This window comes from Solanum tuberosum, unplaced genomic scaffold (genome assembly GCF_000226075.1).
Source record: "Solanum tuberosum cultivar DM 1-3 516 R44 unplaced genomic scaffold, SolTub_3.0 scf00300, whole genome shotgun sequence".
Lineage (NCBI taxonomy): Eukaryota > Viridiplantae > Streptophyta > Magnoliopsida > Solanales > Solanaceae > Solanum > Solanum tuberosum.
This window is the reverse complement of record NW_006239221.1, coordinates 746244-761513: the sequence shown is the minus strand read 5'-3', so window position 1 is coordinate 761513 and position 15270 is coordinate 746244. Positions and strand designations below refer to the sequence as shown.

General features: G+C 30.6%; 3 protein-coding genes across 3 annotated transcripts in view; 2 read left to right on the top strand and 1 right to left on the bottom strand.

The window, feature by feature from the left end:
- LOC102594159 (uncharacterized) overlaps positions 1 to 4116 on the bottom strand; it is a 12883-nt gene extending 8767 nt beyond the window's left edge. The window contains exons 1-2 of the mRNA XM_006359477.2: positions 3844 to 4116; positions 3598 to 3755 (exon numbers count right to left, since the gene is read on the bottom strand). Of these exons, the coding sequence (XP_006359539.1) occupies positions 3598 to 3755; positions 3844 to 3982 (297 nt within the window). The 5' untranslated portion in view covers positions 3983 to 4116. The remainder of the gene's footprint in view (positions 1 to 3597; positions 3756 to 3843) is intronic.
- An 8324-nt stretch (positions 4117 to 12440) lies between these two features.
- LOC102593846 (uncharacterized) lies at positions 12441 to 13030 on the top strand. Its single transcript, XM_006359476.2, has one exon. The coding sequence runs from the start codon at positions 12547 to 12549 to the stop codon at positions 12904 to 12906; it is 360 nt and encodes a 119-aa protein (XP_006359538.1). The 5' UTR covers positions 12441 to 12546; the 3' UTR covers positions 12907 to 13030.
- Positions 13031 to 13495: 465 nt separating this feature from the next.
- On the top strand, positions 13496 to 14085 carry LOC102593527 (uncharacterized). The gene has a single exon (XM_006359475.2). The coding sequence runs from the start codon at positions 13602 to 13604 to the stop codon at positions 13959 to 13961; it is 360 nt and encodes a 119-aa protein (XP_006359537.1). The 5' UTR covers positions 13496 to 13601; the 3' UTR covers positions 13962 to 14085.
- Positions 14086 to 15270: the final 1185 nt, after the last annotated feature.

Below are 15270 nucleotides of genomic sequence, written 5' to 3'. Positions count from 1 at the left end.
TACCAACGGATATGGGGTTGACACAAAACAGCCCTAGAAAGTCATCGAAAATTGATGCATGGTGACCTGTCTGACTAAGTTTCTTCCCTTGAACATGGGGTTCATGCATGTATCATTTGTCCTACTTTTATTAACATAATCATTGGCCAGGCGGGCGGCATATATTGGTAATAGCCACCCGCCGGCAGCGGAAACTCTTTGATTTTCTACCAAGATCGTAGAGGCTCTGATACCATGTGAGAAATATAGGAAAAGAATATTATTGAATTATTGTTGTGTCTACATTATTACATTGAGGCCCTATTTATAGACACTACAATACAATCCTTTACCAAGTAGGATACTATTTACTATTCCTATTCAATTCTAAATAGGATTGTATAAACCTATTCCTATTCTACTAGGATTGTATAAACCTATTCTTATTCTAACAATAACAATAATTAATAAGCTTAGGAAAGAATTTCAATCAGTTTACAAAAGATCGTATTCATCAAAACAACTTAGCTTCTGAAATCCTTAAATGTACTCACCAAAATTGCCGTTGCATTGATTTTCATTATTGATTATGTGAACAGATACCTTATTAAAGCAAAATATAACAGGAAGTGTGGGAAGTAATTTGTGAATGAAGCGCGCAAGTAGCAACCTGTTTATACTTTGAACACCAAGAGCTTCTTGACCATGGTATTGGTTACAGTTGAGTAACTTGGGATCTACTACATTTTTATTGAAGAGAAAGGAGAATCCAGCAAATCACATAAATATCTTAGCTTCGGGCTTATCCAAAGCCTCCCTCGTTCTACTTTGGAGCCTATGAAAATTTATAGGATAGGGGAGGTGAATCGTTTTGAAATTCATTTGAAGAATACCAATCCCAAAAATTCAATTTTGTAACTGATACAAAAACCAAACGACACACTTCTTTAAGTTTCTTAGAATAAGCAAATGGACATGAGACTAGTAGATAGTTTGTGTTTAGTTTCTTTTTATAAGTTAATGTTAGTTTTGTTATGCACGTGAAAGGTTTGGGAGTCATGGATATTATTAAGGTTATTAATTAGTAACTAAAAATAGAAGCTATGGAGATCAAGAAATGTGAGTTATGGAGTATGATTTTTTTAGTGATAATTAATACTATTGAGTAATTATTTTAAGAGGTTACTTTTGAATTATTTTTTAAAATAGCACATTGGTGAAGAAAAATAAAGAAAAAGTCAAAAAATTGAGATAAAGATAAATCCAATTGGAGGCCATAGAGAGGTGTCACATCACCTCATCTATGTTTAGCTTTATATTATATATAGCTTTGTGGTGGGCATAATTTACTAGGGTGAAAGTGTGATTCATTCTATCAACCTTTTAATAGTTAAAGGGTTTAAATAGTGGATGCACGTGCAGTAGTACCAATTATGAGAAATCCACCGATTCACATGTGAGGTGTGTACAATGACAGTGGTGTACCATAGTCATAAGCTAGAAACGGATAAAGGGGGCATGAAAGTGGCGAGCTACAACAATGGTTAAGGAGACTTAACATTGCTAAGTTAAGAGATAACTGAGCATACCATGATGTTGTTAGGACCACATATATGGCCCTTGATAAGAAAATTGAAAAACAATAAACGAATGTGAAGAGTAGAAATGCAGTCTATAAAATGTCGCAATCATGCCAGAAAATTGCCATAAAAGAAATAAATAGCCCAAAACTAAACTCCCTATTTGATCAATTTTAAGGAAATACTAATCCTTACACATACTGGGCAGATAATCTGTAACATCCCAAAACAAATACACTCAGAGCATCCAAACCCATCAGAGGAAATACGCGGAAAATCCAAATGTCTAGTCCTTTTTTTTTATCACGGCTGAATTTCCAGTCTTTAGCCAATATCAAAAGAGATCAACCAGATATTTGATTAAGATCCAAATTATTAAGCTAGAATTCGTGTACAGAACTAAACTATTAACTAAACAGAAAAGGGCCAAAACTACCCTCGAACTATTCGAAATAGATCCCATTTACCTTCCGGTTTTTTTTTGTCTCAGAACTACCCCTCCCGTCTAATTATTGGATCACATATACCCTCCCTTTTAACGGACTGCCACTTCTCACTATGTGGCATCTGACGTGTAAAAAAAGTCACATGACTGTCACCCTAAGCAGACAAATGTGGATTAACCACCCACCCAGTAAATGCCCCGACTTCCCCTACCATTTAGAACCCCAATTTCATTTATTATCCCATTTCTTAAAACAGCTTTCTTTCCCCATTTCTTCAAAAAGCTTTCTTCTCCACTAAATTTTAAAGCAAATGTCAGAATGCTCAGATCCTGGTAAGGATTCATCATACTGATATTCGAAGACGGGTAAAAAATCTAGCCCAAGCTTCCAAATTCTGTATGGATGAAAAAGGGAACAGAATAAAGAAAACAACAGCATTAGGATTAATTTTTCTTGGACAAACTGACCATACTAGACTATAGCCGACAGGTAATTACTGGAGCTATTTGACGGACTAGATAAGAAGTACACACTTCTGAAATCAATTGGAGTTGACAGACCACATATTGTTGTTTTTCTCTAATGTATTTCACAAGCAACTGTAATGGTTTCCTGATACTACAACTCGATAATGATTGAAGGCACAGAGAACACAGTGCCTTACTGAGAACCATGGAGCGGCCGACTTACATATCATCAAAAGTAGCACTATCAAGTCACTCCCAGTGTGGTGGGATTAGCAAAAACAATTATGAATTGATAAAACATTCTGACATTGCTTCAATATTTAGTGGGGAACAAATCTTTTTGAAGAAATGGCGACAGAAAGCTTTTTTAAGAACTGGGTAAGAAATGAAATTAGGGTTCTAAATGGTTGAGGAAGTCGGGGAATTTACTGGGTGTGTGGTTAATCCACATTTGTGTGCTTAGGTGGACAGTCATGTGGCACATTTTTTACACGTCAGACACTACATAGTGAGTAGTGGCAGTCCGTTAAAAGGAAGGGTATATGTTATCCAATAGTTAGACGGGACGGGACCGGTAGCTTTGAGATCAAAAACAAACCAAGGGTATATGTGCTCTATTTCGAATTGTTTGGGGGTAGTTTTCACCCTTTTCCGTTAACTAAATAATCCTTTGAAATACAGCAATTCACCTCCAAAAAGTATACCTCATTAGATGTGTATAGTTGTTTCTGCCTTTTGAACGAATCTAGAACCTCAATTAGCTTTACAAACAAAACACAACATATATCTTCCCTAAAGATTCACCCTTTAAACCTCTAACAATAATATGATGCACAGATATAAAAGCACTCCTAGTCAATATTCCAACAACAACATTAACTCAGTGTAATCCCGCAAGTGGGGTTTTAGGAGGTTAGAATGTACGCAAATCTTACCTCCTTTGCCTTTGTGTGGGTAGAGAGGATGTTGATCATCATAACCCAATGACCTTAAATTATACATTCTTCAATAAAAATTCAATCTTTGACAATAAAATAAAATAAAAATGTCTCTAATATACTCTTCACCTACTCATTTAGAAAATGCTGATCCTTGAAAAAAAATCAATCTTTTACATACACATACCACTGAATTTGCAGAAGGGTATACATAACGGATCTCACTTCCTCTACTTTTCTTCAATTCACTTTTCGAACTCGAAGCATTCTTCGAGCTGCTAACAGCTGCATTACGATTCCTTGAATTACCATTTCCACTTCCATTTTCACTCTTCAAATTTCTCCCTAAATTCCCAAAATCAAATAAATAAATAAACAAACAATCACACTATAAATACACACAACATGTACATATATCTGATTCAGAGAAAACCTCTTGAAGGAGGAGAATTGAAATCGCCCCAATCAGATAAAACTCCGCCTTCAACAAACAATCCCCGACCCGAATAAGACGGGTTCCTGGGCTTCCGGGTTTTAGGTTTACTAGATCGTTTTCTGTTATTTCCTCCCATTTATTCAGCTTCTCGTACGTCGGCGGTCTACGGTGGCGAAACGCCGTGAACGGCGGAGAGTGATGGCGGAGATCGGAGGTGAGTTTTCGATTGTTTATTGTAAAGTAAGGGAAAAAGGGTAAGGCGGTGAATAGGTAAATTCAGTGTGATGAGGTGTATGCTCTCTTATGATGAGGTTTAGCTTAAAATGTTGTACATTTTGAGGTACAAGTGGTGTAATGCGTGGGGTAAAAGTTGTATAAATGTTAGTTATGGGTGTAATGTGTAAATATAGAAAAAATATACTACGAGGTATGCTAACATGCCTCGACGGTGAAGTACGTCTTGTCTTTTAAAGTAGGCATAAAATAACGAATATTTGAAACCATAGAAGAATATTTGTAGCTAAAATAATTTATTTTTTTTAAATCATAAGAATTTTATCTTAGAAATGATGTTCGGTACTTGCATTCAAATTCGATCCAATTTTATATTTGTTGTAAGGTTGATTTAATACGAGAATGCTTTCTTAAGCTTAAATATAAGACATTTAACTAAAAATAAAAGAATCGTATTCATCCCATCATAATCTTTGTTGGTGGACAAGTGAGACTTGTTCTAATGATTAAGCATCTTTGTCATCAATCAGTGAAGAATTCGAGTCATCTTAATAAATAAGGCTCAAGAAGCTAATGAAGGCAAAAAGAAATTGAAGAATGTCATTTATTTTGACTCACTTATAAAATCTTTAGCTTATTTTTAAGTCACTTTTTGAAAATTAAATGCACACTAAAAAATTTCATCCCAATATAGTAAGCAAATTAATGTATTATTTATTTTATTTGGTTCTTATGATTAAATGGATGCATCAAAATATTTTTCATTTTGGCTTTGATGAGTTCGTGAGTTGAAAATTAATATATTATTATATTCTCGTGAAGATTTATTAAATCTTGTTACTGTTTGATGATATCAAAATGGGAATATTTTAGAGAATGTTCATGTAGTCTATTCACGTTTTGATTTTTACGCTGAATCGTAAAAAATCATAAAAAATTACTTAAAAAGAAACTTAGTTTTACTTAGATATATTATTTGATAAGGTAGCCAAGATGGAGATCTCTCGCCTAGGCAACAAAGAAGTGGAAGCACAAAAACAAAAAGAAGACATATGAAAGGCAACATAGTTGGGATGGTAAGGTGACTGAGGAATTTACTCCAAGGCACCTATCAATGCGACTAGCAAAGCAAAATCATATGACAGTTTCAACAACAACACGATCCAAAAAGAAGTGATGAACTATCAAGTTTTGTTGGACATATTTGATGAAGAAGACAAGAAGGAAATACTTTAGGTTACTTTACATGGGCAATCCATCTCTTTTAATTCTTACATATATAAAATAAAGTTTGAGGTTGATAACCTAGCTTTATTCTTAGATTTTAGATTTTTGCATTATTTAAGTATCCTCATTTGTAGTATCATCACAGAGTGTATTATAAACTCTATGATGATCATAAAATATCTAGTTTTCTCTAGCTCTTATTTTCTTAATGCTTGTAATTAATTAGTAGAGATTTGTTACCTCATTAAGATTATTAAGGTAAGGCCTAGCCCTCCTTGCTTGTACTCTTCTCTTTGAGATCCTTTTCATTTTATTAATAAAACTAGCCCTAGGCACACCTTGCCTAGCGGACTTGCTTAAAAAAAAAAATATTAGCATTATATATTAAAAAAAAAAAAAGTTTTACTTAGACATCAAATTTTTCGAAGATATTGATGAAGAGAGCCAATAGAAGACAATGATGGGTTCTTACACTTACAATAAATATCAATTTTTTTAAGAAAACATATGAATATAACTAGGTTCTCAAATCTAGGAGATTGAATTAAGGATGACAAGAAAGTTTTAAATTGGAAAAAAAGTAACGCAAATTTTAATTATTGAGTAAGGTAAGGGTGACAATTTAAATAGTGTTAATGACACTAGCTTTGAAAAAATCTCAAATTTTATTATATACACAAAGATTCTATCTCCCCCTCCTTCAACCCATGTCTCCACCGCAATTGCCATCCATTTCAGTCTAACTCTTTTTTGTCCATATAATATGTCTCGCTCATTTATTAACTTAATACTTTAAACGCTCAAATATAATCCAATTCATGCGTTTGATATTTCCAATCAAATACTCATAATTCTCCACTTAATACTTTAAACGCTCAAATATAATTCAACTCACGTGTTTGATATTTCTAATCAAATACTCATAATTCTCCAACATCAGAAAGACAAATAGGCCTGTCAAATAAGCAAAAATGCTAAGGCAACTATTAGCTTGTTTGGATTGGCTTATTTAGGGATCTTTGGTAGAGTGTATAAGAATAATGTTAAATATAGTGTATTAATAATGATTGTATTAGTTATGTTTGCATTAATTATACTAATGCATTGTTTGATTTGTGCATTAAAAATAACATGCATTGCATAAAAGAATTATTTACAAAGATACCCTCCTGTATTAGTAATACACACCTTAATACACAATAGACGGTAATAAGTTGGAAAAGAGCTCCAAACAAGTTACTAGTAATACACAAAGATAATACATGTATTATTTTTTCTAATACATTCTACCAAACGCCGTTTTAATGTTTTTAAGTCAAAATAGTTTTTAAGCACTTTTAAAAGTGTTTGGATAAATTTAAAAAGTACTTATAAACACTTGATTTTAAGCTAAAAATAAGCCAAAAATCATAAGTTCAAATTTCTAACTTATAAATTTTGATTTATAAGTCAAAAGCCACCAACTAATTCAAATATTTTTTTATCACCAAAACTATGATTAATTTTAGACTCAATAGATTATTTATTATTTTTCTTGAATAGATAAATTATTTGGCACCTGAAAAAATTGTAACTTGAAGAGCTATGAGTCGTAAACTTTAGAAACACGTCTAAAATCTAAAATTTGCAAGAAACACAAAGAAAATGTTTTTTCTTTGTTCTTTTTCCTTCCATTAAAATATAATAATGATGGTTAGGTCTATTAGGTATAACGACAATAAAGGGAAATTTCCAAGATTTTTGGAATATTTGTTACAAAATTTGCTTGGATCTTTTCTCTTGATAACAAGTTAAGTCCTATACGTTTTTTCCTTTTACAATCGAGAAATTGTAGATGCTCACAAGTCACAATATATGTTCTCTTCTATGGTTGGTGATAGTCAAATATAGGTTCATCATCTAATTTGTTTGTAGCTATTTTTGTTTTTATTATGTTATACTTTTTAGACAAATATTTAAATGTCTACTAATAGTTAATATCATATCTATTTTGTTGTTATAAAAATGGACATACAATTGTTTTTATTGATTAACGGGAAAAACATATAAGTCATTAATTAGAGTGTTTAACTATTAGTGATATCACAAGTGGTAAAAATGGACACACAATTGTAACGGAAAAAGCATATAAGTCATTAGTATATTTAATTTATTTTTTTACAAAAGAAACCATATAAAATCGTTTAAATTTGTCCTTGAACTTTAAAAAATTGAATCACTGCATATTCAATTTTATAATATCCTATATTTCTCACGGTCAAATTAACCTCCCTCTAGCCTCAAATAATTCAAAAGGAACTCAAATCATAATTATTTTAACCAAATCTCAATTTTGTTGGAATTGTATTGACACAATTCCATCATCTATTCTTCTGATAACTAATAGTGATATCAAAACTACAAAACAGTCTTTAAATGGTATAACAAATCCAACTATAAATAATCCAAGCCCCAAATTATTTGCAACAATATATAAAAAAAAAAAGTCAAGATAAAGTTATAACGATTGAAGATTATCGATGGTCTTTTGTTAGTAATAAACTAATAATAGGAGAATATGATAAAGATGAAAGTATGAGACACGTTGTCAACTATGATTTTTGTGTGGAACTGGTTATATTCCTTTCTACGAGTGTCATGGGATGAAGTGGTCATAATAAAGTAAGAATATCTTTTAGACAGTATTTTTAGAGCGACGAAAACCAATTATTGTTACGTTTGTGATTAATTTAGATGGATGAGGATGGTGGCTATGAAAAATGATAATCAAACATGGATCATTTTAAAAAGTGTGAGGGCGAATTTAGAATATTTCACATAGTTTAAAATCAAATTTAACTCTTTTACTTATTTATAAAAAAATAAAAATAAAAAGGGTTCATGTGCTGGACACATAGTATTATCATTAACACGTAATAGATTTGACTATAATTATTAACGATTAAAACTATTTTGCCTAATTTTAAACAAATTTGGATGTTTAGCCGACTTTTTAAGTGGTCTTTTAAATACCCAACTTTAATGCAGTACTCAACTTTATTGCATACACAATGTTTAGATCTTTTAAATAATTCAACTACTAAACTAATGTTTTGATTTTTTTGTATATATAATTATACGATGATTATTTTTCTTAAACGAAAAGTTAAATTTGCATACATTTTTTAATACATCCTTTTTTAAAACTAATTACAATAAAATTCCATTTTTTTGGTAAAGAAAATCTTACCAACCGAAGGGACACCAAAATTTGAAACAAAAGGATATACTTATATGGGATGGAAATGTTATTTTACCTTTTAATTTAGTTTTTATTGTTTAGTATGTCCTTTGTTAGAAATTATGTTCTACTTTCTACATTCTAAAATAAGTGTCGGTTTTTTTTTTTATGATAATCACTTGGATTAATCTTCAAAACTAATTTTGATTCGATCAATTTAATGTTATAAAATTAAAAATTAAATAATCAAAATTATAATAAAAAGATAATACAAATTATGGTTCTTTCTGATATCAATTGGTTATTATTTAGATAATTAAATTCTAAAAAAACGAAAAACAATAGATAACTTGGGATGAAACTCGAAAGGGAATAGGGAATAACAAAGAAAGTGACTCTTTATTTTTATTTTTTTCCATATTTGTTGAAAAATTTCGAATAATCAAACATTACAAAATGAGTGGCAAATGTTTTTTGGAAAAATATTATCACCTTATACTACACATGGTCTCCAATATATATCAATTCCAAAGGTGGTCCATTTTTGCACTTTTTTGGGCAAACTATTGAGATACCTGACAAAGAAAATGCTATTATTTTGTATATATATCTTAATTTTTGCATGTGACTTGTGATGTTTTATTTCTTGTTATTTTATTACTTTTTTCGATTGATTGCTTTTACTAACTAATAAACTTATTTATAGTTAACACGCATGAAAAAGATACAAAATTTGAAAAAAAAAATGTAGCCTCAATGGAAGCTGAAATTACGAAATGTTGAAGAAAGTACTAATTCTAATATCTAATAACTAACTTCATTGATCAAGGTTGATCTTTTCTTTTTCTTTTTAAATTTACATTCGGTGTTTAATATTTATGTTGGAATTTGATGATTAGTAATGATAATGGTTGCTATTAATGTCTAATAAAAATGATAGTGATAGTTGTGATGGTGGGGATAGTTGTGGTAGTGATTGGCGTAATGGTAGCACTAGCAATAGTGATTGTGATGGTGAAGTTGGTTAATGTTTGTACGTAGTTATCGTTGATGATGATGGTGGAATAATATGTGATGGTTGACGATGTATTGATGATAATTGACGGTGATCCTAATTATGATGATGGAGATGGTTGATGATAGGAATTGATCGCAGTATGCTAGTGGAGGTGACATCACTGGTAATGTAGTGACTGACAATAGTGGTTGGAAACTGTGATAGTTGACAGTGATGATTGTGATGACAGAGGCGGTTGGTGATTGCTAACGGTAATAGTGATTGATAATTGTTGTTCATCTTGTATTCCTAATATACATAGAAAAAAACTTTGAAGAACTTGGTAAGAAACAACAAAGTTTAAAGAGTATTTTCAAACAAGAAAATTAAAACTAGTAGAGAAAATAGAATCAGAAACAGATTAGAAACAATATAAAAATATTTTTCTCAAAGAAAGAAAATCAAGCCCACTGAATGCACAGTGTCCCCTTAGGAAATTATTCCCCTCAAGTACCCGAGGTTAATGGAATATATCCTCCCAGGATAGAACGATCTTACTCACCGGTATATCTGTACCTAAAACCACGGTGTTAGCGAACCACTCAACGGCAGTAAAGTACACTTAGAATACTAGATTTAGTAGTGGTAGAAGAAGTCCAGAAAAATTCGTTCTACTAAAATGAAAGGAAATCCCTCAATTTATAGAAAATAAAGGGTAGTGTGAAAAAGTTCTTATTGTGCCTTACCGAAAAGATCACAAACCTTTGAAAAAGTCACAATCTTTTGGAAAGGTCACCACCTTTCATAAAAATCACAACTTTTCATAAAAATCGCAACTCTTCATTTTCCATTCACACATTTTAAAATCCAACAATAATGACAATAATAATTATGATGACAAAGGTAATTAGTAATAGTGAGTGATAATTGTGAATAGAGTAGTGATCATAAAAGTTACCCACACAAAAAAACCTCATCTTTATATTAAGACTTTGTTCTAGATATTAATGGTTAATACATATTTAAATTAAATAACTGCTTAAATTTTATTGTAAATCTATAAATCACTTAATGACCTAAGATCTAAATTATTTAAATCCTCTGTAAACAAATGAAGCCTAAGGGGTTGATAATTGATTTTGGAGATGAGTTATATATGTTTTAAATCCTCCCTAAGTAATATCATTATGCATATCCTCTCTAAGTAATATCCTACCGCATTATTAGTTTACTAAAAAATCATCTCATAAGTTTTTTGTTTTCAATAATGAAATTTCATCTTAATAGGACGATACTTCAAGTGTTCAACTCTTTTATGAAAAAAAAAGGTTCAAAATTGTCTTTTATATAAAACAAGTACCATCCTCAAATCAAGAAATAAAGTTAATTGCGCTTCTTTATAATTTATTTATTAAAATTTAAAATGATTTAAAATAGAATTAATTACGCTTCTTTACAATTTATTTATTAAAATTTAAAACGACTTAAAACAATCAAAAGCATAAATCGCACGAGCAAAGTCATAAAAGAAACTCATTTCGTTGTCGAATATGAATCATAATTTGTTAATGTCAATTTCTTATTCATTCATTACTTTATAAATTACTCTCATCTTAAAGCTTCGTTAGGAATCAAAAACAAAAATGAAACTTACTTCTTAATTGTGATCACAAATTAAGGTGGTTGGTGGTTGTCAACGGTAATGATGATTGACAATGACAAATGTGGTTAGTGATAATGACGGATGATTGTGAATACAGTAGTAATAGAAATTATCCACACAAAAATATCTTTTATTTATATTAAGACTTTGTTTAAAATATTAATGATCAAGACATGTTTAAGCAAAACAAGGCTTAAATTTTAATATAAACCAATTCACTTTATAACCCTGTCTAAATCATTTAGATCATCCGTAAACAAACGAAGTTGCACATGGTAAGAGTTGTATCAAAATAATCGATTATATACAGTTTTATTCTTGCATTTCTGCAAGGGGTTAATTTCCACGACTTGAACCTATAACCTTCTGGGCACATGACAACAATTTTACTAGTTACGTCAAGATTACCTTCAACAAATATATGTATAAGTTATGAAAAAATCTATGCATTATAATATACAAGATAAAGTAAAATTACTAATACATAAATAATTAAATCTGCATAACTAATCTCTATATAAAATAATACATAATTTTCTTATAACTAATCTTTGTATTACTAATAATTACTAATATTTACTAGGTCTAAGTATAAGTAAGAGTATTTAAATCACTCCTGAATTTAGCTTTCATCCTTGAACCATCATCAATCTTAAAAATACTCTTATGCTTGACTAAGTAATCTTAAATGCACACTCGAACAGTCAAATTGTCACATGACATAGCTAGTGGTCTCAAATTTTTGTAGGAGCATGTGGCTCTTCATAAAAAGTCAAAAGAAATGTTGAAAACACCCCTAAATTTGCCGAGAATTTAAGGATATATTTCATCCATATGGTAAAATCAACGGTGTATTTAAGTTCAGTTAGTTAAGTAAATGGATGTTTTTAAGGCTGTCAATTGTTCGATGATAAAACTAATAATTCATGTCAAGTTTAAAAATATTTTCAATACTTCTCTCTGAAGTAATGCTTTAAAAAAATCGTTATGTGGTCGTATAAGAGATTATTTTTCTTTAATATCAATTTCTTATTCATTCATTACGTTATAAAATTACTCTCATCTTGAAGCTTCATTAGGAATCAAGGACAAAAACAAAACAACAACTAATAATAGTAATAATAAACCAAAAATTTAACTTCATAATAAATTTATTTAATTTTGAATATTACATGACAAATTTGACCATTTTTCTTCTCTTTTTTTTAACCAAAATAATTTGCCCATCCCCCTCAACCCCTACCCCCACCCATTTCCCTATATCTTCCCTTCAACACTTCTTACACCTTTAGCTATTTTTCAATCTCTCTCTTCACGAGATTTATTTACACAAAAAAGGTGTAATAAAATAATTGAAAAATGGCTACGGGAGCTGCCGGCGACGGAATTTTCCGGGGAGTATTCGACGGATGTATTTCCGGTCACGATATGGGGATTCAACAGAGGCCGTACCACCGGAACTGTAGCTGTAAACTTCATAAATCTCGTGGAAATTGCTCTCATTCTTCTCGTTGTACCAACGTATCTTACCCGATTCGACGATCGTGGAGCGAAAGTTGTCTATCGTTGGCCGCCGGCGCTTCCTCCGGTGCCTCCGGTCATTCATCGACGTGCTCTTCTCCGGCTTCCGGCGTCGGCGGGTCGGATCTCACCGGGAAGAAGAATTTGGTTCGTTCTACTAGTGATGAATATGACGACGTCGTTTTGTTTAAGGTTTGATTGAGATTATTTGACATTTTAGTTTTTTGAATTAATATGATTAATTCATAAAGTACAAATTATTGTAAACAACGATTCAAAAAAAATTGTTTATTTATTTATTTAATTTGGGGTCTTTGTGTTCATATATTAGAATTATGAAGAAAAAAAAAGATATTGGACTAATTTTTCTTTTCTTTTATGTTTTTTATTTTTCTTTCTCATGCAAAAATTTCATTTTTAGAAGTATTATTTTTTCTAATTCAAAATTCAAAATTGATGATTTTACAACTATATATGAACTATTGCTATTAATTCATTGTACCTTTAAAATTAAAGGTTCCAAATAATATTTATCAAAATTATAATAAGGTTTCACCTGTATTTTTATTTAATATTGAAGATATTGCATTCAGATGAATGCATAATTAAAAAGGCTAACATCTACCTACAAGAATATTAAATCTAGTTTGAACTTATTATATTGTTAAAATTATGATGATTCAAATTTAGTATTTGTCCAAATTTTGTAGACTTCATTTCGTGTTAATTCAAATGAACTCGTAGCTGAAAAGCTATATCCAATTTCAAAATTCCTACCCCCACCCATTTCCCTATATCTTCCCTTCAACACTTCTTACACCTTTAGCTATTTTTCAATCTCTCTCTTCACGAGATTTATTTACACAAAAAAGGTGTAATAAAATAATTGAAAAATGGCTACGGGAGCTGCCGGCGACGGAATTTTCCGGGGAGTATTCGACGGATGTATTTCCGGTCACGATATGGGGATTCAACAGAGGCCGTACCACCGGAACTGTAGCTGTAAACTTCATAAATCTCGTGGAAATTGCTCTCATTCTTCTCGTTGTACCAACGTATCTTACCCGATTCGACGATCGTGGAGCGAAAGTTGTCTATCGTTGGCCGCCGGCGCTTCCTCCGGTGCCTCCGGTCATTCATCGACGTGCTCTTCTCCGGCTTCCGGCGTCGGCGGGTCGGATCTCACCGGGAAGAAGAATTTGGTTCGTTCTACTAGTGATGAATATGACGACGTCGTTTTGTTTAAGGTTTGATTGAGATTATTTGACATTTTAGTTTTTTGAATTAATATGATTAATTCATAAAGTACAAATTATTGTAAACAACGATTCAAAAAAAATTGTTTATTTATTTATTTAATTTGGGGTCTTTGTGTTCATATATTAGAATTATGAAGAAAAAAAAAGATATTGGACTAATTTTTCTTTTCTTTTATGTTTTTTATTTTTCTTTCTCATGCAAAAATTTCATTTTTAGAAGTATTATTTTTTCTAATTCAAAATTCAAAATTGATGATTTTACAACTATATATGAACTATTGCTATTAATTCATTGTACCTTTAAAATTAAAGGTTCCAAATAATATTTATCAAAATTATAATAAGGTTTCACCTGTATTTTTATTTAATATTGAAGATATTGCATTCAGATGAATGCATAATTAAAAAGGCTAACATCTACCTACAAGAATATTAAATCTAGTTTGAACTTATTATATTGTTAAAATTATGATGATTCAAATTTAGTATTTGTCCAAATTTTGTAGACTTCATTTCGTGTTAATTCAAATGAACTCGTAGCTGAAAAGCTATATCCAATTTCAAAATTATTAAGGGCCCGTTTGGCCATAGATTTCCCAAATAATATTTGAGGAAAAATTTGGCAAATAGTGTTTGTCCATACAATTTGCCATTATTTGGCAAATATTTTTGGCAAATATCCCAAATTCCCAAATACTAGTTTTTTCTAGTATTTGGGCCAAATCTCATTATTTGGGATCTTTTGAAAATTAAAATTTTACACCAAACTTTTATCTTTTACAAAAACACCCTCTATAGTAGTTGTTTGCGTTGTATTACATAATTTTTTACGTGAACACCAAAGTAGTGATGAAATATTTCGTGGATATGAAAGTGATGATATGGTTGTTGATAAAAATGATGAACAATCGGCTTAGGGTAACAAAGTCATGTGTTTTGTCTACTTCACGATGTATGGAATTAGGGGTGTACAAAACTGAATTGAAAACCGAACCAAACTGCAAACCGAGTCAAATCGAAAAAAAATCCGACTAGTGGTTTGGTATTGGAAAAAAAAACTCGACTATATTTGGGTTGGTTTGGTTTTAACTAAAAAAAATCAACCCGAGACCAAACCAACCCGACATTATATATGTAATTTTAAAATTTTATTTTATACATAAAAATATTTACTTTGATATAATTTTAAAATATTTCTTATACTATTTCATAGTTTTTATCTTTTAATAAATTATTTCAAGTTTAAAACTTAGAATTCGAAATAGTCCAATAAAGATTATAATTCATAGATGTTCATAATTAC